Source organism: Bufo bufo, chromosome 5, assembly GCF_905171765.1.
Source record: "Bufo bufo chromosome 5, aBufBuf1.1, whole genome shotgun sequence".
NCBI classification, from domain to species: domain Eukaryota; kingdom Metazoa; phylum Chordata; class Amphibia; order Anura; family Bufonidae; genus Bufo; species Bufo bufo.
This window is the reverse complement of record NC_053393.1, coordinates 90,726,604-90,745,432: the sequence shown is the minus strand read 5'-3', so window position 1 is coordinate 90,745,432 and position 18,829 is coordinate 90,726,604. Positions and strand designations below refer to the sequence as shown.

At 44.3% G+C, this 18,829-nt stretch overlaps 1 protein-coding gene across 3 annotated transcripts in view; it reads left to right on the top strand.

Moving 5' to 3' along the window:
* LRRCC1 (leucine rich repeat and coiled-coil centrosomal protein 1) overlaps positions 1 to 18,829 on the top strand; it is an 82,472-nt gene that overhangs the window by 29,250 nt on the left and 34,393 nt on the right. For 2 of the 3 annotated variants that reach the window (XM_040433075.1, XM_040433074.1), the window contains 7 exons: positions 2,486 to 2,653; positions 5,567 to 5,739; positions 11,677 to 11,892; positions 11,980 to 12,185; positions 13,959 to 14,160; positions 14,514 to 14,662; positions 18,151 to 18,355. In XM_040433075.1, coding sequence (XP_040289009.1) covers positions 2,486 to 2,653; positions 5,567 to 5,739; positions 11,677 to 11,892; positions 11,980 to 12,185; positions 13,959 to 14,160; positions 14,514 to 14,662; positions 18,151 to 18,355 — 1,319 coding nt within the window. Of the gene's footprint in view, positions 1 to 1,453; positions 1,481 to 2,485; positions 2,654 to 5,566; positions 5,740 to 11,676; positions 11,893 to 11,979; positions 12,186 to 13,958; positions 14,161 to 14,513; positions 14,663 to 18,150; positions 18,356 to 18,829 lie in introns of those variants that run through there. The other variant, XM_040433076.1, reaches the window with a different exon arrangement.

Genomic DNA, 18,829 nt, shown 5'->3' with positions numbered 1-18,829 from the left:
TAAAACTGTGAAAACCCCTTTAAGGCTCAATTCACTCCTCTGTGTTAGTGCTTTGTGTGGGGATCATGTAGAGTATTTCTTGTGAAAAACAGAAGAAATCCTTTCCTTTGGTCGAGGGCCTTGATGGAGATGTTGGTGCAACCTTAGAAATGTCACTCAATTTCATTTTGATGCGGCCCGGCATGTAACCCCAGCCCTAATGTAACCCCTTCTGCTTGTGCTGCTCGGTGTCTATTACTAGTTACTTATTAGCTGCTGGTTAATGAGCTTTATAGTGGGAGTCAGATCCAGATATCACTATGGATGCGTCCAGAGTCTACAGTTACGTCACCTCCCTAAAATACTAAAGTGGAATGGGACTATGTCACCAGGAAATTCACTGTTAAAACAGACCCAATGGGGGTCATTTATCAAGAGTGGCGTTCCCATACACCCGTCTTGATCCCTGTGCGCCAGAGTGAGACGTCTCTTATTTATTAAGAGGCAGATGCTTCTTAATAAATGAGTTGAATCTCTAACAAGCCATGTGCCAGAAACTGAAGTGTGCACCAGCTAGGCCAGGGGCTGGCGCAGATTGCAGCTGTTACTAAAGCGAGATGAAACCGAGTGCCAACCGCCTCCCAGCCGGGAAACAGCAGACCCTCCAGCGCTCGCTGTTTCAGTACCCCCCATTGCGGTGCATGAGAGCTACGGAAAGAGCGTAGCAGAGCAAGCTATATTATATCCCTAACTCGGAAACGGCCATAGCTTGCTGTGCTGTTTTGTTTTCGTAGTTTTCATACACCGCAATGGGGACTACTGAAACGGCAAGTGCCGCAGCGCCCTGCTGTTTCCCGAACAGGAGGAGGTCGGGACTGTTTCTCATCTCGCCTTAGTAATGACGAGATGAGACAACCCCTTTAAGCCAGTTTCGTTCGTAAGTTATAGTAAATCAGGTGGGCCGTGCGAGGCTAAGCGTTGACCCCTTTTTTGCCACTAGAAAAGAGGTGAGAAGCTCAAAAAGTTGCAGATATGGCGCACATGCCCCATAATTCCACAATAGTGGGGTAGACAATTTGGTAAATGTCCTCAGTGTCTAGTAGGGCTATGATATCCTTTACTTAGTGATCCTTTGCTTCATTCTGGAGAAAAAGTGCTTCACAAAGAAATCTGTGCATAAAAATCTGCACCTTAGGGTGCCTCACCCACCGCAGAAAATTTCTGCGACTGAAAATCAGTTCAGTTCATCTGGATAGGGTTGTTTTGGCTGGAAGCACACGGATTTCTGCAAGCACCATTCAAATGAAGGGAACGGAACTGAAAACCTGCCACGTGTGATAGCATCAATAATCTATCACAGATGAGCAGTTCGGTGCATCGAGGGCGGGGATGCAAGCCACTCGGTGCACCCTTGCTCCTCCCTCTCCTTGATTGACAGTGCTAGGCGAGATGACAACGCAAGAACCTGGCAGAGGAAGCAGGAGGAACAAGGGTGCACGGAGTAGGTTGCTCCCGTCCTGTGGGAACTTAAAGGGACACTGACAGGCCCAAAAAGCATATTGAGGTATATATATGACAGTACAGGTCTTATAAAGTGTATAAGAATCATGTAAGTATCCCCCCTGTCCACCCTATAACTACAGTAAAATGAAGTTTTATAACCTGCTTGAATTGTGTTCAATCTGCCCAAGGGGCGGCGTTTCATCTCAACTTGCGCCCAGCCAGCGTCGCCCCAACTGCCGTTTGAAGCGCCGCCCAGCTCATCAATATTCACTTCGCTGGGCGGCGCACTAATCCGCACTAATTAACCCCTTTTCAGATGTAACAGAGCAGCGCTCTGAAGCGCTGCTATGAACTGTGCCCGGCGCATGCTCATAAAGCAGAGGCTGCATCGGCCTCTGAGAATCAGACTGTGCGCAGGCGCGATGCAATCCCGGCCAGTGCCGGGCGCATGCGCTGAAGATGAGCCGGAGGCCGATGCCCATAGTATTGTATTGGGCATGCGCCGGATCTTGCGTCGGGGACACTAGTAGCCGCCCAGCGATGTGAATATTGATGAGCTGGGCGGCGCTTCAAACGGCAGGTTGGCTGGGCGCAAATTGAGATGAAACGCCGCCCCTTGGGCAGATTGAACACGATTCAAGCAGGTTATAGAACTTCATTTTACTGTATTTATAAGGTGGACAGGGGGGATACTTAGATGATTCTTATACACTTTATAAGACCTGTACTGTCATATATATACCTAAATATGCTTTTTGGGCCTGTCAGTGTCCCTTTAAAGGGGTTTTCCCATCTCGGCCTTTATGGCATATCACAAGGATATGGCACAGATGTCCGATAATGCAGGTCCCACCTCTGGGAACCGCTCCTGTCCCCAGAGTGAAGGGAGAGCAGCCACCCTCCGTTCCCCGTTATGGGAGTTCCAGAAACAGCGGAGCCAGCTATGGCTGACATATTACATTAGTTGATCATAGCCGTTGATTGTTATTTTCTTGTTTTCCAGGATTAATTCCTCTTCATGGGCGGAATCACAAGCTCAGCCACCTGTATCTACATAGCAACTGCATTAGCGGCCTAACCCAAGTGTTACACGGCATGATGGGATTGCACTGTTTAGTCCACCTGACACTAGAGCAGGATGGCAAAGGCAACCCCGTATGCTGTACAGAAGGTTTGTATATTTTGTATAGATTTATGTTTTTGTGATCGGCTATGGTAGTAATGAACGGTTCTAGCTGATTGTCTGTCTGGATTCTGAATCCCCGGAAATCAGGACAAGATCTTTTCTAAAAGGGGTTGTCCTTATCAGACAACCCCTTTAATGCAATCCTGTTGAGTGACTTAAAGGGATTCTGTCGCCTCTTTTTACCCTATAGAGATGCGGACATGCACGGCGCGATCGCCGCTAGCATGTCCGCAATATACCTGTCCCATATCTCTGAGTGGTTTTATTGAGTGTAAAAAATGATTTTATATATATGTAAATCAGCCTGGTAAGGAGCCCAAGGGGCTGCACTAACCGTTCTGGAGCCCCAGCCTTCCCCCCCCCCCCTATAAAGGTGCCCAGCACCACCTGTATCCACAAATCTCCTCCTTGCTCACAAAGTCAGATCGCCGTAATCTCGTGGTGCGTGAGCTCGCGCATGTGTAGTGCTGGCATAGTGTTCCTTCCCTGTGCTGGCATCAGCCTCAGGGAAGGAACTGCGCATGCGCGAGCTCACGCACCGCGAGATTACGGCGATCTGACTTTGTGAGAAAGGAGGAGATTCGTGGATACAGGCGGTGCTGGGCTCCTTCACAGGGGGGCATGGCTGGGCTCCAGAACGGTTAGTGCAGCCCCTTGGGCTCCTTACCAGGCTGATTTACATATATATAAAATCATGTTTTACACTCAATAAAACCACTCAGAGATATGGGACAGGTATATTGCGGACATGCTAGCGGCGATCTAGCCGTGCATGTCCGCATCTCTATAGGGTAAAAAGAGGTGACAGAATCCCTTTAAAGCGGCTCTGTCACCAGAATCAACCCTATTAGACATACTGGCTGCTAGGGCTCATCATGCTGATTAAAACAGTACATTTCCTTTGTCTGTACGAAAGCAGAGCACAGGGGTGTTAGATAGCAGTGCTCAGAATATTCAGTCACTTAGTGCTTGAATTGCTCATTTGCATATGAATAAAAGAAAGGTATCGATTTAATCAGCATGATGAGCCCTACCAGGCAGTATGTCTAATAGGGTTGATCCTGGTGACAGAAGCTCTTTAATTAACATTTGTCATGTGAATCCGCACGTATCATGTAAGGGGTTGTTTCATTACAAACACTTAAATTCAATACAGGCTGTTCCTGCATAGAACGCCAGGAATCAGGCGGACAGAAACCATTGCGTGCAGCGTTTTTTGTCCAGCCAAATCCCGGCTTATTTTCCGGGTAGTGGCCAGATCTCTGACGTTCCCTATTATAGTTAACGGGGCCGACGGGTATTCAGGTAACATCCAGAGAACTCCGGCAGGCGGTTCTCTGCCAGAACAGCCTGCAGGGGAGCTGTGCCACAAATGTGAAAGTAGGGTAAGAGTCTGATTTGTGAGGGTCTAACCGCTGGGGCCCCCCACTTATCACAAGAACAGGGGCCCTGTGTTCCCCCATTTGAATGGCACAGTGGGGATGCATGCGCTCCACTGCTCCATTCATCTTGTGCTTGTACACAGGGTCCCCGTTCTTATGATCAACAGGGACCCCAGTGGTCAGACAATTATGCCCTAGCCTGTGTATAGGGTATAAGTGTTTGTATGAGTTGTCCAGTCAAGGTTTTCACTTTTCTAATACAATTATAATACATTTTTGCACAGATTTTCATCATACGATGGTTAAAGCATAAAAACAAGCATTCGTCCAACAGCTTTCTAAGTTGAATGGCTTCCTTTACAGCTTGTGTTATATCCCAGAGCTGAACTCCTCTGCAAAAAGTCAGACAGACACCTTACAGCTGAGCTGAACTTAAAGGGAATCTGTCACCTGGTTTGACCATTGCCATGTGTAATAAAATACATTATTTCCTGCAGTGGTCTCCTTTCTTCTTTTTATGCTTTCATTTTGCTAAAAAAAGCGATTTTTGTATTATGCAAATGAACCCTGAAGGTGCCCAGAGGGGCGTTATTCATCACCCTCTGAGCCCAGTAACGCCCCCCTGCAGTGCCTAGACCGCCTTTATTTTGAGCCCACGCACGCCTCCTCGTTGTGCAGTCTGGTCCCACACCCTAGTTTAACGGCGCCGCCCCCTCCGCTACGTCAACTAATTCATTCAAGCCACGCACCTGGAATCTTCAATTCGCCCGTCTGAAATCTCACACAGGCGCAGTACCGCCTACTGCCTGCGCCTGTGCGATCCAACCGCTCCTGAGGGCAACAGCCTCAAAAGTGTCACTGGGCATGCGCCGAGCCCAGTGACGTCTTCTTATCGCTGTTGCCCTCAGGAGCTATTGGATCGCGCAGGAAGTAGGCGGTACTGCGCCTGCGCAAGATTTCAGACGGGCGAATTGAAGATTCCAGGTGCGTGGCTTGAATGAATTAGTTGACGTAGCGGAGGGGGCGGCGCCGTTAAACTAGGGTGTGGGACCAGACTGCACAACGAGGAGGCGTGCGTGGGCTCAAAATAAAGGCGGTCTAGGCACTGCAGGGGGGCGTTACTGGGCTCAGAGGGTGATGAATAACGCCCCTCTGGGCACCTTCAGGGTTCATTTGCATAATACAAAAATCGCTTTTTTAGCAAAATGAAAGCATGAAAAGAAGAAAAGGTATTTTATTAAACATGGCAATGGTCAAACCAGGTGACAGATTCCCTTTAACAATTCTAGATTTTACTACTTCAAATTCTTGTACTCTGCCTGATGTATCAGTTATACATCCATGACCAAGCTCCATGCAAACATGGAGCTAGCAAGAAATGTGCTCTCTGAAGGCTAAAGAATTGTGAACGGAGCTCTGGACTGTAGTACAGACTGTAAATCAGGGCCAGTAGAAAATAGGTAGCCTATAAGGAACGTCCTTGCCTCCTTTAAACAGCATCTTATCTCCTACTTAGGATACAGAGATTTGATTCTTGGAAATTTGCCACAGTTAAAAGCTCTTGATGGGATAAGTAGATCGGGTGAATCTGTTATTGGATTTGATATAGATTCAGCAGATCTGCCTAATCTGGAGTTCCTGGAGTATCTGATTACATGTGACAATGACACAGCGGAGAAAGATCTAAAGGTAATTATTCTCAGTTCCAGCATTCTACACATAAAGTATATGGGGGGTCATTTATTAAGACTGGTGGTTTAGACGCCGGTCTTCATAACCCCTTACCCTGGCAGGGGATCCGCTGAAGTCATGAAGAAAAATGCCTCTTTCTCCCTGTATGCCTTAATAATGTGTCATATAAGAAATATAGTATCATTGGGTGATTGTGCCCAGAGGTTCTCATGGAGAGTGCCCTAAAGCAGCCTTGCTAGCGTGATAGACATCTAATCATGGATCTCCACTACAGATTTGGCTTTACCATTTTGTGCTCTCAGTTGTGTATATTTTATATAAAAAATGTATTAGTAGACCTTGGCAGACCCAAATTAGCTCTGCGAGAGATATTTCGCCTGAGGGGACTGTTCCCATAACTGCGCACATCATCTGTGCCAACCCAAAGCCGTAGCTGCGCACATCATCTGGACGTGTTCTATTTAAAAATCTCCAAAAGGAAACAGGGTAACTATTCTAATAGTTTGTTCGTGCAAATTAGCAAATTTAAAAATAAAGAGCTAAACCCCTTATAAAACTGGAAGAAAAATAGTAGGTCGGTAAAGAAAAAAGTGTGAAAAAACATCCTTATCATTCACAAAAAAATCATCAAAAATTATTTTGGAATCCAAACAAAAAAGAATGTTAGGGCCCCCCTTCAGGTTCAGGCCAAGTTTAGCCACAACATTTTTCATTTTTTTTTTTTCCCCGCCTTCCAAGAGCCATAACTTTTCTTTCTATTCTTCTGTCAGCCTAGGCATATGAGAACTTGTTTCTTAGCTGGACAGGTTGTATTTTTAGTGGCACCATTTAAAGGGTTATTCCCATATCGGAGATTGGGAACATATCGGTAGGATATCCCCCCAATGTCTGATAGGTGTGGGTCCCACACCTATGCTTAGAAAGGAGCCCGAAAACTAGTCCCGGAGGGAGCTCCGCGCATGCGTGGCCGCCCTCCGAACTCCTTAATTTAACCCCTCAAACGCCAAATTCAACACCGATCGCTTCATCTGTGAGGTGAGGCAGAGGGATGCGGCTCCCTTTGCCTTCTGATCGGAGCCCCCGCAGTGAAATTGGTTGAGATTGGCTCCAATCGGTTACCATGGCAGCATGGACTCTTCTGAAGCCTTCCAGGCCTGCCATGGTAACCTTCCTGCTGAACTGTGCATGAGGCACAGCTTAGCAGGGAGAGTGTCAGAGTCCTATTCACTCTAATAGATGTCTATTAGGGTGACTAGGACAAGGGGGCTAATACTTATTAAACAAAAGTTTTAAAAAAAATTAAAAATAAACTCCAATATATTAAAAGTTTAAATCACCCCCTTTCCCAATTTACATATAAAAATATATGAACAATAAAAAAAAAAAACATATTTGGTATCAGCGGGTCCGAAAATGTCTGAACTATTAAAATATTTGTAAAGATTTCCTGTGCGGTGAACACCGTAACAGAGAAAAAATGAAAAACGTGTGATTTGCCATTTTTTTGTCACCTTGTCCCCCCAAAAATTGAATAACTGTAATCAAAAAGTCGTACATACTACAAAAATTGTACCAATAAAAACAAGCCCTCATACAAATCTGTAGACCGAAATATAAAAAAAGTTATGGCTGCCATGCGAAGAAAATTTAGATTTTTAATAAAAAACAATAAAAGCTATATAATTTGGTTACGCCATAATCGTATTGGGCTGCAGAATAAGGTAGGTATGAATGCCCCAGTCTTGGCAGAATAGTTTTTATTTTTTTATTTAGCCCCACAAACAAGACATAATAAATTAAATGGTGGCATTAAAAAATGCATCTTGTGCCTCAAAAAATACGCCCTTATATGGCTATGTGAACGGAAAAATAAAAAAGTTATGGTGATTAGAACGTGGGGAGGAAAAATAAAAAATGCAAAAATGAAGTGGTTAATGTTCCGACACATCACTCATACAGCACTTTGCTGGACCAACGAGAGAGCTGTGCTCCTGCACACTTCTCTCTCTCTCTCTCTCTCTCTCTCTCTCTCTTTCTCTGCCTGACACCGATCTGTGTGTTCAGTGCAGGCAGGAGAGGAAGATTCTTCAGCACATGGAGAGGACTGTGAGAAACACCTCCCTCCACATGCTGAGCATCCCCTGCCAGCAGGGAAATACATAAGGTTTGCCGCCCTTGTCCTCCTGGACAGAAACACAGATGATCGAGTGATTAGCCGCCCAACAGAGCATTACATCTCCTACTCCCGGCTGTCAGTGACAGAACGAGACCGGAGGGGAAGGCAGAAGTGTATCGGCGCTTCTGCCTTCTCCTCAGATATGGGGGCAGAGCTGCAGGGTCAGGAGACCTTGTACAATGCCCCCACAGCAGCCTGGTTTACCCTGTAACTGGGGCTCCTTTGGATGCCCCAGTTACAGTGGAAATAGTGCAAAAAAAAGTCTCCCATTATCTTTCCGAGGTCTTTCAGTGACCTCTTGGAGACAAATTATGTGGAAAAAAAATTAAAAAAATTATTTAATAAAAAATAAAATAAACACAAATGAAAGTAAAAAAAATAAATATGATTTAAAATTTTAAATTATTAAAAAATTAAATACAAATAAAAGGAAAAAATAAAAAGGAAAAATTGCAAAATATAAGAGTGTTCACTGACCCCTTGAGGGACATATTATGTGGCAAAAATATATAAAAAAAATAGAAAATTATAAAAAGAAATAAAAAAAAATAAAAACTGCAAAATATAAGAGTGTTCATTGTCCCCGAACAGTCTTTTTTCGACCTCTTGGGGGACATATTATGTAAAAAATAAGTAATAAACCAATTATAAAAAAATAATACAATAAAGTATTAATAAAACGGGGGGCAGTGGGTGGTAATAACCAATGAGCGCCATCCTCTGCAGTGAAGGAAAGCGCTGATTTATGAATAGGAGGCAGGATGAAAGGAAATGTCGCCACTTTTCTAGGTTTTTCTGTAAAAATGATTTTTTTAACAAGTTCCTGCAGCATGGCCCCTGAAACTGAAGATTTATACAATGGGGCAAAAAAGTTTTTAGTCAGCCACCAGTTGTGCAAGTTCTCCCACTTTAAAAGATGAGAGGCCTGTAATTTTTATCATAGGTACACCTCAACTATGAGAGACGGAATGAAAAAAAAAATCCAGAAAATCACATGGTCTGATTCTTAAAGAATTTATGTTGCTGGTATTTTGGCTCATTCCTCCATGCAGATCTCCTCTAGAGCAGTGATGTTTTGAGGTTGTCGCTGGGCAGCATAGACTTTCAACTCCCTCCAAAGGTTTTCTATGGGGTTGAGATCTGGAGACTGGTTAGGCCACTCCAGGACCTTGAAATGCTTCTTACAAAGCCACTCCTTCGCTGCCCAGGCGGTGTGTTTGGGATCATTGTCATGCTGAAAGACCCAGCCACATTTCATCTTCAATGTCCTTGCTGATGGAAGGAGGTTTTCACTCAAAATCTCACGATACATGGCCCCATTCATTCTTTCCTTTTACACGGATCAGTCGTCCTGGTCCCTTTGCAGAAAAACAGCCCCAAAGCATAATGTTTTCACCCCGATGCTTCACAGTAGGTATGGTGCTCTTTGGATGCAACTCGGCATTCTTTCTCCTCCAAACACGACGAGTTGAGTTTTTACCAAAAAGTTCTACTTTGTTTTCATCTGACCATATGACATTCTCCCAATCCTCTTCTGGAACATCCAAATGCTCTCTAGCAAACTTCAGACGCGCCCGGACATGTACTGGCTCAAGCAGGGGGACACGTCTGGCACTGCAGGATTTGAGTCCCTGGCGGCGTAGTGTGTTACTGATGGTAGCCTTTGTTACTTTGGTCCCAGCTCTCTGCAGGTCATTCATTAGGTCCCCCGTGTGGTTCTGGGATTTTGGCTCACAGATCTTGTGATCATTTTGACCCCACGGGGTGAGAACTTGCGTGGAGCCCCAGATCGAGGGAGATTTTTAGTGGTCTTCCATTTTCTAATAATTGCTCCCACAGTTGATTTCTTCACACCAAGCTGCTTGCCTATTGCAGATTTAGTCTTCCCAGCCTGGTGCAGGTCTACAATTTTGTTTCTGGTGTCCTTCGACAGCTCTTTGGTCTTGGCCATAGTGGAGTTTGGAGTGTGACAGTTTGAGGTTGTGGACAGGAGTCTCTTATACTGATGACAAGTTCAAACAGGTGCCATTAATACGGGTAACGAGTGGAGGACAGAGGAGCCTCTTAAAGAAGAAGTCTGTGAGAGCCAGAAATCTTGCTTGTTTGTAGGTGACCAAATACTTATTTTACTGAGGAATTTACCAATTAATTAATTAGAAATCCTACAATGTGATTTCCTGTATTCTTTCCATTCTGTCTCTCATAGTTGAAGTGTACCTATGATGAAAATTACAGACCTCTCATCTTTTTAAGTGAGAGAACTTGCACAATTGGTGGCTGACTAAATCCTTTTTTGCCCCACTGTACTCACCTGCTCCATGCCGCCCTGGTCCTTGGTACTGCCTGCATCTTCCACTTCCCGCGCTGTTTACACCTGGCAGTGCACGGACATGGTCACATACACCGCTTCAGTGGTGACGTGCCCCTTGTGGCCACATTACCGCTGAAGCCAGTCATTGGCTTGAGAGATGCATGGGACCATGGCCATGCACTGCCAGGTGAAAACAGCGCAGGGACCGGAAGATGGAGGCAGTGGGGAGGACCGAAGTGCCGGGGAGCAGGTAAGTTTAACTCTTCGGTTTCCAGGGGCCATGCTGCAGGAACATGTTAAAAAATTCGTTTTTACTGGGAAAACCCTTTAAGCCCCTAATACACTGTGAGATATTCAGGTCAATTACTGGGAACCAGTGCTCATAGGAGCGCTCATTCATGATAACTGGCCTGTATAATCGTGCCACGGTAAACAAGGAATCCCTTGTTTGTCGGCTGATTTGCATATTTTATCAGGATGACAGATGTACGATAATCAGCAGCACATCTCACTGTGTAATCAGGGATGTGCTACCAAAAATCAGTAAAACTTCAACTCCCAGCATGCATACTTGCACTACTGTTCTCAGAACTCCCATAGAAATGGGTGGAGCATGCTGGGAATTGTAGTTTCACAACAGCTGGAGTGCCAAAGGTTGCTGACCTCTGAACTAAATGAAGGAGGAATGACTGCGATAATTCCTCCCCAGTCACTTTACATTGGCCTGCGTAATAGGCCGATGCAAATGAGCGCCATTCAACATTTTTTTTATTCATTTGTGGCCCCTTGAAATAGAGCGATGTAACAATGCAGCTCTCAGACCAAAAAAGGTTGTGCACCCCTGGTTTAAATCATGTTTTTATGTTTAACATATTTTTTAAGAATTTTTTATGATCTTTTTAATTCTCAATGTCGATTTATATTTAAACAAAAACCATAAAATCCTGCAGATTTCACACCGACCACTAAGCCTAATCATAGCTGCCACGTCTGTAGAGAGCACTTTACTGCAGTTATCTGCTTATCTGGCATTCTAATCCTGCCAGTAATAATATCACCTCTATGAATAGATAAGACAGGATCCATCATTCACAACAAGTGATTGTCAAAGCTTCTCTATTCTTTCCTTGTACAATGACCTCTGCACAGGTCACAAAGCATGCCCAGAAAACTCTGCCATAGAAGTCAATAAGGTCTCCTCCTGACCATTGTGTCTAAGGACCATGGGGCTGCCGTAATGCAGTTTTCTTAATGCTTTCTAAATGCCGTTAATAACAGCTCAGGCAAGATGGCCGCCCCCATAATCATGTTCAGAAAATAGAATAAATAAATCTGCAATCAGAAAATAAAAACAGATTAGAAAAAAGATGTCGCTATCTGGTTTTAACTGCCAGATAAAAACATTTGGTGAGACATTTCCTTTAATACATTTCATTCCTGTCATTAGGATTCTACAAGTGTTCCAGTTGTAACACCCCAAATAGACAAGGTTTTATCTCAATACCGAAAACGACCTGTTACTTCTGGCTCGGAATACAAAAGCTGTACAGATGTTACTTCTTCCTCTGAGCAAGACTTCATGAAAATTCAAGATGCCAACAACATGCTGCGAGAAATGAGGATTAAGAAGTTAGAAGATCAGATATCGGAACTTCTGAAGAAGGTTTGAAAGTAGAATTTATTATGCCGCACGACACCTAGTCCTTTCATTTCTTCATATTTCAAGGTTGAAAATATATATGTATTGCAGGCTTACAATTCCCAAACAGATCGGGAAGAAAACATTTTGAAACCCAAGAGAGACACTGACCTGACAACAGAAAGTGACTGTGAAAGCAGCAAAGAAAATGTGAAGACCTCTGTAACAAAGAGGAGCAAAATCCCTAACTCTCGAAAGAACAGCCAGAGTCCAAAATGCCACAGTCTTCAAAAAAACAGGACAAAATCTCTAAGCAGGTATCCCTATAGTTTTGTATAGTTTTTCTGATGGTTCTGGAATTGTGTGGGATTTTTCCAGTCTTGCAGGACAAGTATTTTCTGTTGCACTGGACAGAGAATATTCAGCTCTTGTCCCCAGGGCTCACTACCTGACACAATATGGCCAATGTTTTGGGTGTATAAAGATCCCAAAGTACCTAGTGGAAACCTCATGGGAGGCATACAAACTTCAGGCACTGGTTGTTTCTAAAGGCTATGTATACCTTTTGGGAGCATTTTTTTAAATTATTGCATTGTACTCATTTTGAGCTAAAAATATTTTTTTAAGTGGTCTTTATTTAAAATATGGCGTCCTTTTTTCTGTACAGAGCTGAGATGCTCTAGTAGCATGCTTTGAATTTTCTGTCTTTTCCATCAGACCAGGTGCTGACTCCTTATCTCTCCTCTCTGACCTTCTAAAAACTCATTGTAGCTCAGCTCTTATCTTACTGATAAGAATGTGGCTTAAATAAGTGTTTATGACCTCTCAGTAGTTTAGAGATGAGGTTTATTAGAAGACTGGCACAGAGTGAAAATGCCAGTCACACGGCTAGAAAAAACAGTAAACTCTTTGTGACAGAACGGCTCAATATTTTTAATAAAGGTCAATTGAAAAAATTATTTTTAGCCAAAAAAAAGTAAAATGCAATCATAAAAAAAATTGCCTCCGAAGGTGTAGAAAGCCTGTAAGCTCAGGACACCAGTACTCACTGTAATAATTACTAAGTGCTGTTACTGAGCCTGTCTGTCTGCACTTTATGGCTTAGTTGCTGTGGCCCCTAAATGCTTTCACTTTGCAGTAAAACCACTCAAAGTTGATTTTGGAATATCTAGGAGGGAAGAAATTTCACAAACTGACCTGGTGCAGCAGAGGTTTCCTATTACAGGACCCTGCTGGCATTCACTGACCTCTTTAGAACGAGCAATTCTTTCACAAATGTTGGTAGAGGCAGACTGCATGGCTAGATGCTGGATTTTATACACCTGTGGCAATGTGACTGAATGAAACGCCAGAATTAAATGATTAAGGCTGGGTTCACACGAGCGGATGCCGTGCGTGGCATCCGCTCCGTGAAAGAGTGCCAAGACCCGATGCAGACTGCAGAGGCACGGAGCATTAACATGACTGATAATGCTCCATGCCTCTCTGTGACCTCTTTACTACGAAATCACAGTGAGATAAAGTTGTCACTGTGATTTCGTAGTAAAGAGGTCACAGAGAGGCAAAGAGCATTATCAGTCATGTTAATGCTCCGTGCCTCTGCAGTCTGCATCGGGTCTTGGCACTCTTTCACGGAGCGGATGCCACGCACGGCATCCGCTCGTGTGAACCCAGCCTAAGAGGTGCGTCCCATACTTTTTCCGTATAGTCTACTTCAGAGCTTCACAGCCCTATAATATGGTCCACGGTATATGCCTATGATCATTTGTTGTCCCCGCTACACTTCTGAACCAATTAGTGATCAGAAGAGACTCTAGGCTTCCTTCACACCATTTTTTGCAGTCTGTCAAAGGTATACATTGAGAGGATTTCCTGACATAAATGTCTGATGGATAGGCATACATTGGCATCCGCCAGCCATGGACTCTTGTGTAAAAAAATAAATAAATTGCAGGCGAAAAGGACACTCTTTTGGTCACCTTTAGGTGAATGGGTACCTATGGATAGGTTTTAGGTTTTGCATGCAGCCAAAGTACACTGAAGGTTGCCCTGGTAGGCAGGCTGAATAATGGTAGTTTACGGTTTTGCAGTGTACCAAAGCAAAGCACAGAAAGGAAAGAGAAAAGTCCCAGTTCCCTTAGGAGAAAAGAGAGTCCAAGCAGCTTGTCTTCAGACAGAGTAGATGGCACAGAACGCAGCAAGAACAAACTTTCAGGAACTCTGAGATCTCCAGTAAGGGTCACGGACCTGGCAGCATCCCGTCCCCAAGCAGTCGAAGAATCCACATACAGGGTAAGTGGCTGTCCTGTATATTTTATCTGCCAAGAAAGAAAAGCAGTATTAGGCCTCATGCACACCACTGTATTTTTAGTCTGCATTTTTTTTGCACATCAGATGTGGACCCATTCATTTCAATAGGGCCAAAAAAAAGAATCCATATGTCCATTCTGTCATTCCGCAAAAAAAGACAGAACATGTTCGCAAAATGGACAAGAATGAGTATTTTTAACAAAGGATGACACGTGCAAAACAGGAAAATGCGGGATGCACACGACCAGTATCCATATTTTGCAAATCCGGGATTTGTGGAATGCAAAACAGTCATGTCCCTGAGGCCTTCTAATGGCTTACATATATTTCTGCAGGCACTGGTTCAGGAATTGGATCAAGAGCGAGAGCGAAGGTGGAAAGCTGAACAACTTGTGGTGAAATTAACGGAGAATATCAAAGGGTTACAAAGCCAGGCAAAGGAAGAGAAAGACATCAACAGCATGGCCATGTACACAACTGACAGGTGGGTAAACTCTTGGCAGTAGAAGAAGCAGGTCAGTCCCTCAATAAATCACTAAAACTTTTTAGTTTTTCAGCTTATCCATTTTGTTGAGATCCTTTTTATTACTTCCACCCCAGAACTGGGCTAAATATGCCAAGTGAGGCTGCACTTCTGTCCCTCCTTAAAATCACATCAGTTATGAGCATTTTCAGCTTGCTATGTATTGGAATACAAGCAGGATTAGTAAAAGAAGCCACATACTTTACTTTTTAATTAAATAAAAATTTGGAAAATGTATTGTATGCTATAATTGATGTAGTGCAAATTTTTTTTGATCAAATTCATAAATAGCTTTTGAAAGGTTATCAATGACTTTAAAATTCAAGACCTATCAGTATTAGATTGGTGAGGGTCAGGCACTTGGCATCTCCACCAATCAGTTGATTGAAAGGGCCTCGCAGACACAGGGGAATTGTGCCTGGTACCCAGTGAAGGGGAGGCTGCAATCTCTAAACTGCCAGTGCCCCTTCAATCAGCTAATCAGCAGGGGTGTCTGGTGTCAGACCCCACTGTTCTGATATTGATGGCCTATTGTAAAGGTGGGTTTACACCGCACAATTGTCAAGCCCATTATCGGATATGAATGTTACTACGAATGCTCATTCTCCATAATAGGCCTGTGTAAATCCGCTGCTAACCACCTAGCACAGGGATCAGCAACCTTTGGCACTCCAGCTGTTGTGAAACTACAACTCCCAGCATGCTCCTTTCACTTCTGTGGGAGTTCAGAGAACAGCCAAGCAAGTGTGCATGATGGGAGATGTAGTTTCACAACACCTGGAGTGCCGGAGGTTGCTGATCACCTAGCACAACGCTGGTTCATTAGGTGAATGATCTGCAGCACATTAAAACATCCTTCCGGCTTCATATCCTGCTGTGTGAACGGCGATCTGCTGCCCAGAAACGGTGAATCTGTATAAAGACTATCGATGGTTCCCGCCATACAACAGAGTTGATGACTGATGCTTGGAAATGCAGCTCTTTCCTCCACTGAAGAGCAGGTCTAGTGCCCTGGAGCAGGTGTACTTTGAAGTCTGGGCATTTGTGGACATTTGCCTATTACTCCAATGCAAAGTTATAAACTTCTTACTTTATTTCACTTTAAAGGGTTAACTTGCACTGTTTAATATTGTGTATCTGCATTTTATATTCTGTTATATAAAGCCTGTTCACCTTCACTGTATTTGTGAGGCTGTGTGGAAAGGGTTAATGGACATTGAGAGACTGCTAGGACTTTGAATAAGAAGCTGGTAATTTTCCACAGCTGCTATAGAGTTTTAAAGAAGAGCATGTTTTGGAGGGAAAAAGCCAGACATGTTTTCTACCAAAACCAGACAGACTGGCCTTTTTAATGTCTGGTTTGGCTCTGTTGTTATAACTGAAAACTTGTTTGTGTCTGGAAAAACTGCTGTCATTGCCATTGAGTATTATTGAAGCTCTAATGGAAGTCTATGACAGACTGGAGTGGTAACTTTGTAATTGTTTGTGCTGAGTTTCTCCACTCCACCCCTCCCACTAGAAGGGTCTAGTTCAGCTAGAAACGGTATATAAGGAGGGCAGTCAGAGCCCCTAGTGTTCTGCAGTTAGGGTCCATTCACATGTCCGTGTGTGTTTTGCGGATCCGGAAAAAACTGACACCGGCAATGTGCATTCCGCATTTTGCGGACCGCACATCGCCGACACTTAATAGAAAATGACTAATCTTGTCCGCAATTGCGGACAAGAACAGGACATGTTCTATTTTTTTCGGGATCGGAATTGCGGGCCCGAAAGTGCAGATCCGCAATTCCGGATCCGGGCTGCACATCGTGCGGCCCCATAAAAAATGAATGGAGCCTTATGGACCAGTGCTTGGAGGGGAGACTAATGTAAGTCTGCATGAGTGACCAGAAGAAGACACTGAGATGGGGACGCTGAGCCATAGACCATGGGTCACTAGCCCTATGACCAAGGAGCCACCTGCACTACAGATCAACAGACCATGGGCCTCCAGCTTTTGGCCACGGTACCAGCCTTCTGAGAGAGGGACGGCTAGCTCAGGCCTTTTCTCAGCATCAAACCCTTCTTCTGCCAGGGAGGAGACTGGGGAAGCCAGCCCTATGCCTTGCCTGTACTGTTTTGTACCTGAATTTCTCCAGTAAAGAATCACACTGGTTTAGTGCAGACCCTGACTCTCTGGACTTATTTCCCATTGGGGTGCACCATGCCTTACCATCCCTTCCGGAGAGCAGCACCACATGGTGACACCTCGACTGTGTTTGGGGGACCCAGCGTAACATTAGGGCCACCCCAAACCCGGCCACTGCACAAGCTGTTATCGGGAAGGGACCACATTCGACTCAGTCGGCGCTTGTAAATGCCCCTTAGGGTCCATTCACACATCTGTGTGTGTTTTGCGGATCCACAGATCCGCAAAACACGGACAGCAGCAATGTGCGTTCCACATTTTGCGGACTGCACATCGCCGGCACTAAGAGAATATGACATGTTCTATTTTTTTCAGGGTCGGAATTGTGGACCCGGAAGTGCGGGTCCGTAATTCCGATCGGGCCGCACATCGTGCGGCCCCATAGAAATGTATGGGTCCGCAATTCCGTCCTGCAAAATGCTTAGTCATAGGCCACCAGTTTTGCACCTCTAGATAACCTTTTCAGTGAGTCTGTTGTGCTTTGCAAATGAACTAACACCAGTTCTAAGTACAATCGCCAATGAAAGGCTAGTTTATTTTTTGTCTCCATTTATATTGCCGCAGACAATCTCCGTGCCTGAGATGCTAGACTTATCTGGTTACTGGTCATATAGGGCCACTTTTGGGGCAGATGCTTACAGCCACCAGATCACTGCTTTTACTTTCAAACCTGCAAAAAAATGACGAGCTAAACTGCCGGAGCCACCTCCGCATCTTCACTGCGCTTCTTTTCAGAAATGAGTCTTTATATTATTTCTGCAAAGTTTCTCCAGAAGGGCGAGACTGAACATAACTTTTCAGTGAAGTGACATGTACCCTCTGTTGTGCCACCTGCCGGCATGAAACCTATTTTTCAGTTTTATATTGTAACATTTTTGTTCTTTATGTCGACCAGACAACAATTAAACAATAAACTTTGCTTTCACGTTGTGGTGTCAGACATCACCTGGGCTGGTTCCTTTCTCTCTTGACGGTTCTTCTCCCACACTCTGCACTTTTCTGCCTAAATCTACCCACATTTTCTTGTGGACATGAAAGGGATTTTTCATTTGGATAAACAAAGGGAATAAAATCCTCAAAGAATAATGTCAGCGTTTCCTAGTCTTTTCTGAATGCCCTTCTCCGTGGAGCTCTCTTTATAGAACCGTTAGAGAGATCGAAGCTGAATCGTTGGATTACGATGGCTTTCCAAAGCTGCAAGCAGAGAAGATAATTAAACCTTCTTTTTTTTCTTCTGTTCTGGTCATGCTTTATTTTTCAGGATTAAAGAATTGCTTTTAAAGGAGAAAAACGCTAAAACTGCACTGCAAGCGCTAGTGCACCAGTTAAGAGAGGAAAACGGAAGGCTGGCGAATGAAATAAAGCAATTTGCTAGTGGAGAAGACGACCATCAAAGAACCCTCAGAAAGCTGGAAGATGCAGTGTCCAGACTGGAGACTCAGAGAATACAGCAAGAAGCTCTGGAGGTGGGGAACGTCCTGTAATGGCAGAACCATCCACTACTGAAAGTGAAGGACCTGTAAAAGGTCTTCTACACTGCAACCTTACATTGCTGGCCACTCTAGTGGGTAGGGAGGTATTTATCAAGGCTGGTATTTCACCTGCCAGTCTTGATCAAGTTTGCTCTGGAGTCGCAGACCTCTAAATAAATCGGGCAAATTTCTGGCCCTTCGTGTGGCAGAAAGTGAAATTCAGTGTAGACTGGAGCTGTAATTTACACCAGTTATTGGAGTAAATTCTAGTAAATTTGCCAGGCCCCACACATTCTATGCCCTCTTTTCGGAAAATGGGCAAGTGTGGCACAATTTTTTTTTGCAGGTGACAAGTTTTTGGCGCCACTATTCTGGCTCACAGGGGTTGATCAATTTCCCCTATTATTTAGGTGTCATTCTGAACTTAGAAGGTATGACACTTGCTGCATGGTGTTAGCAGCATCCTTC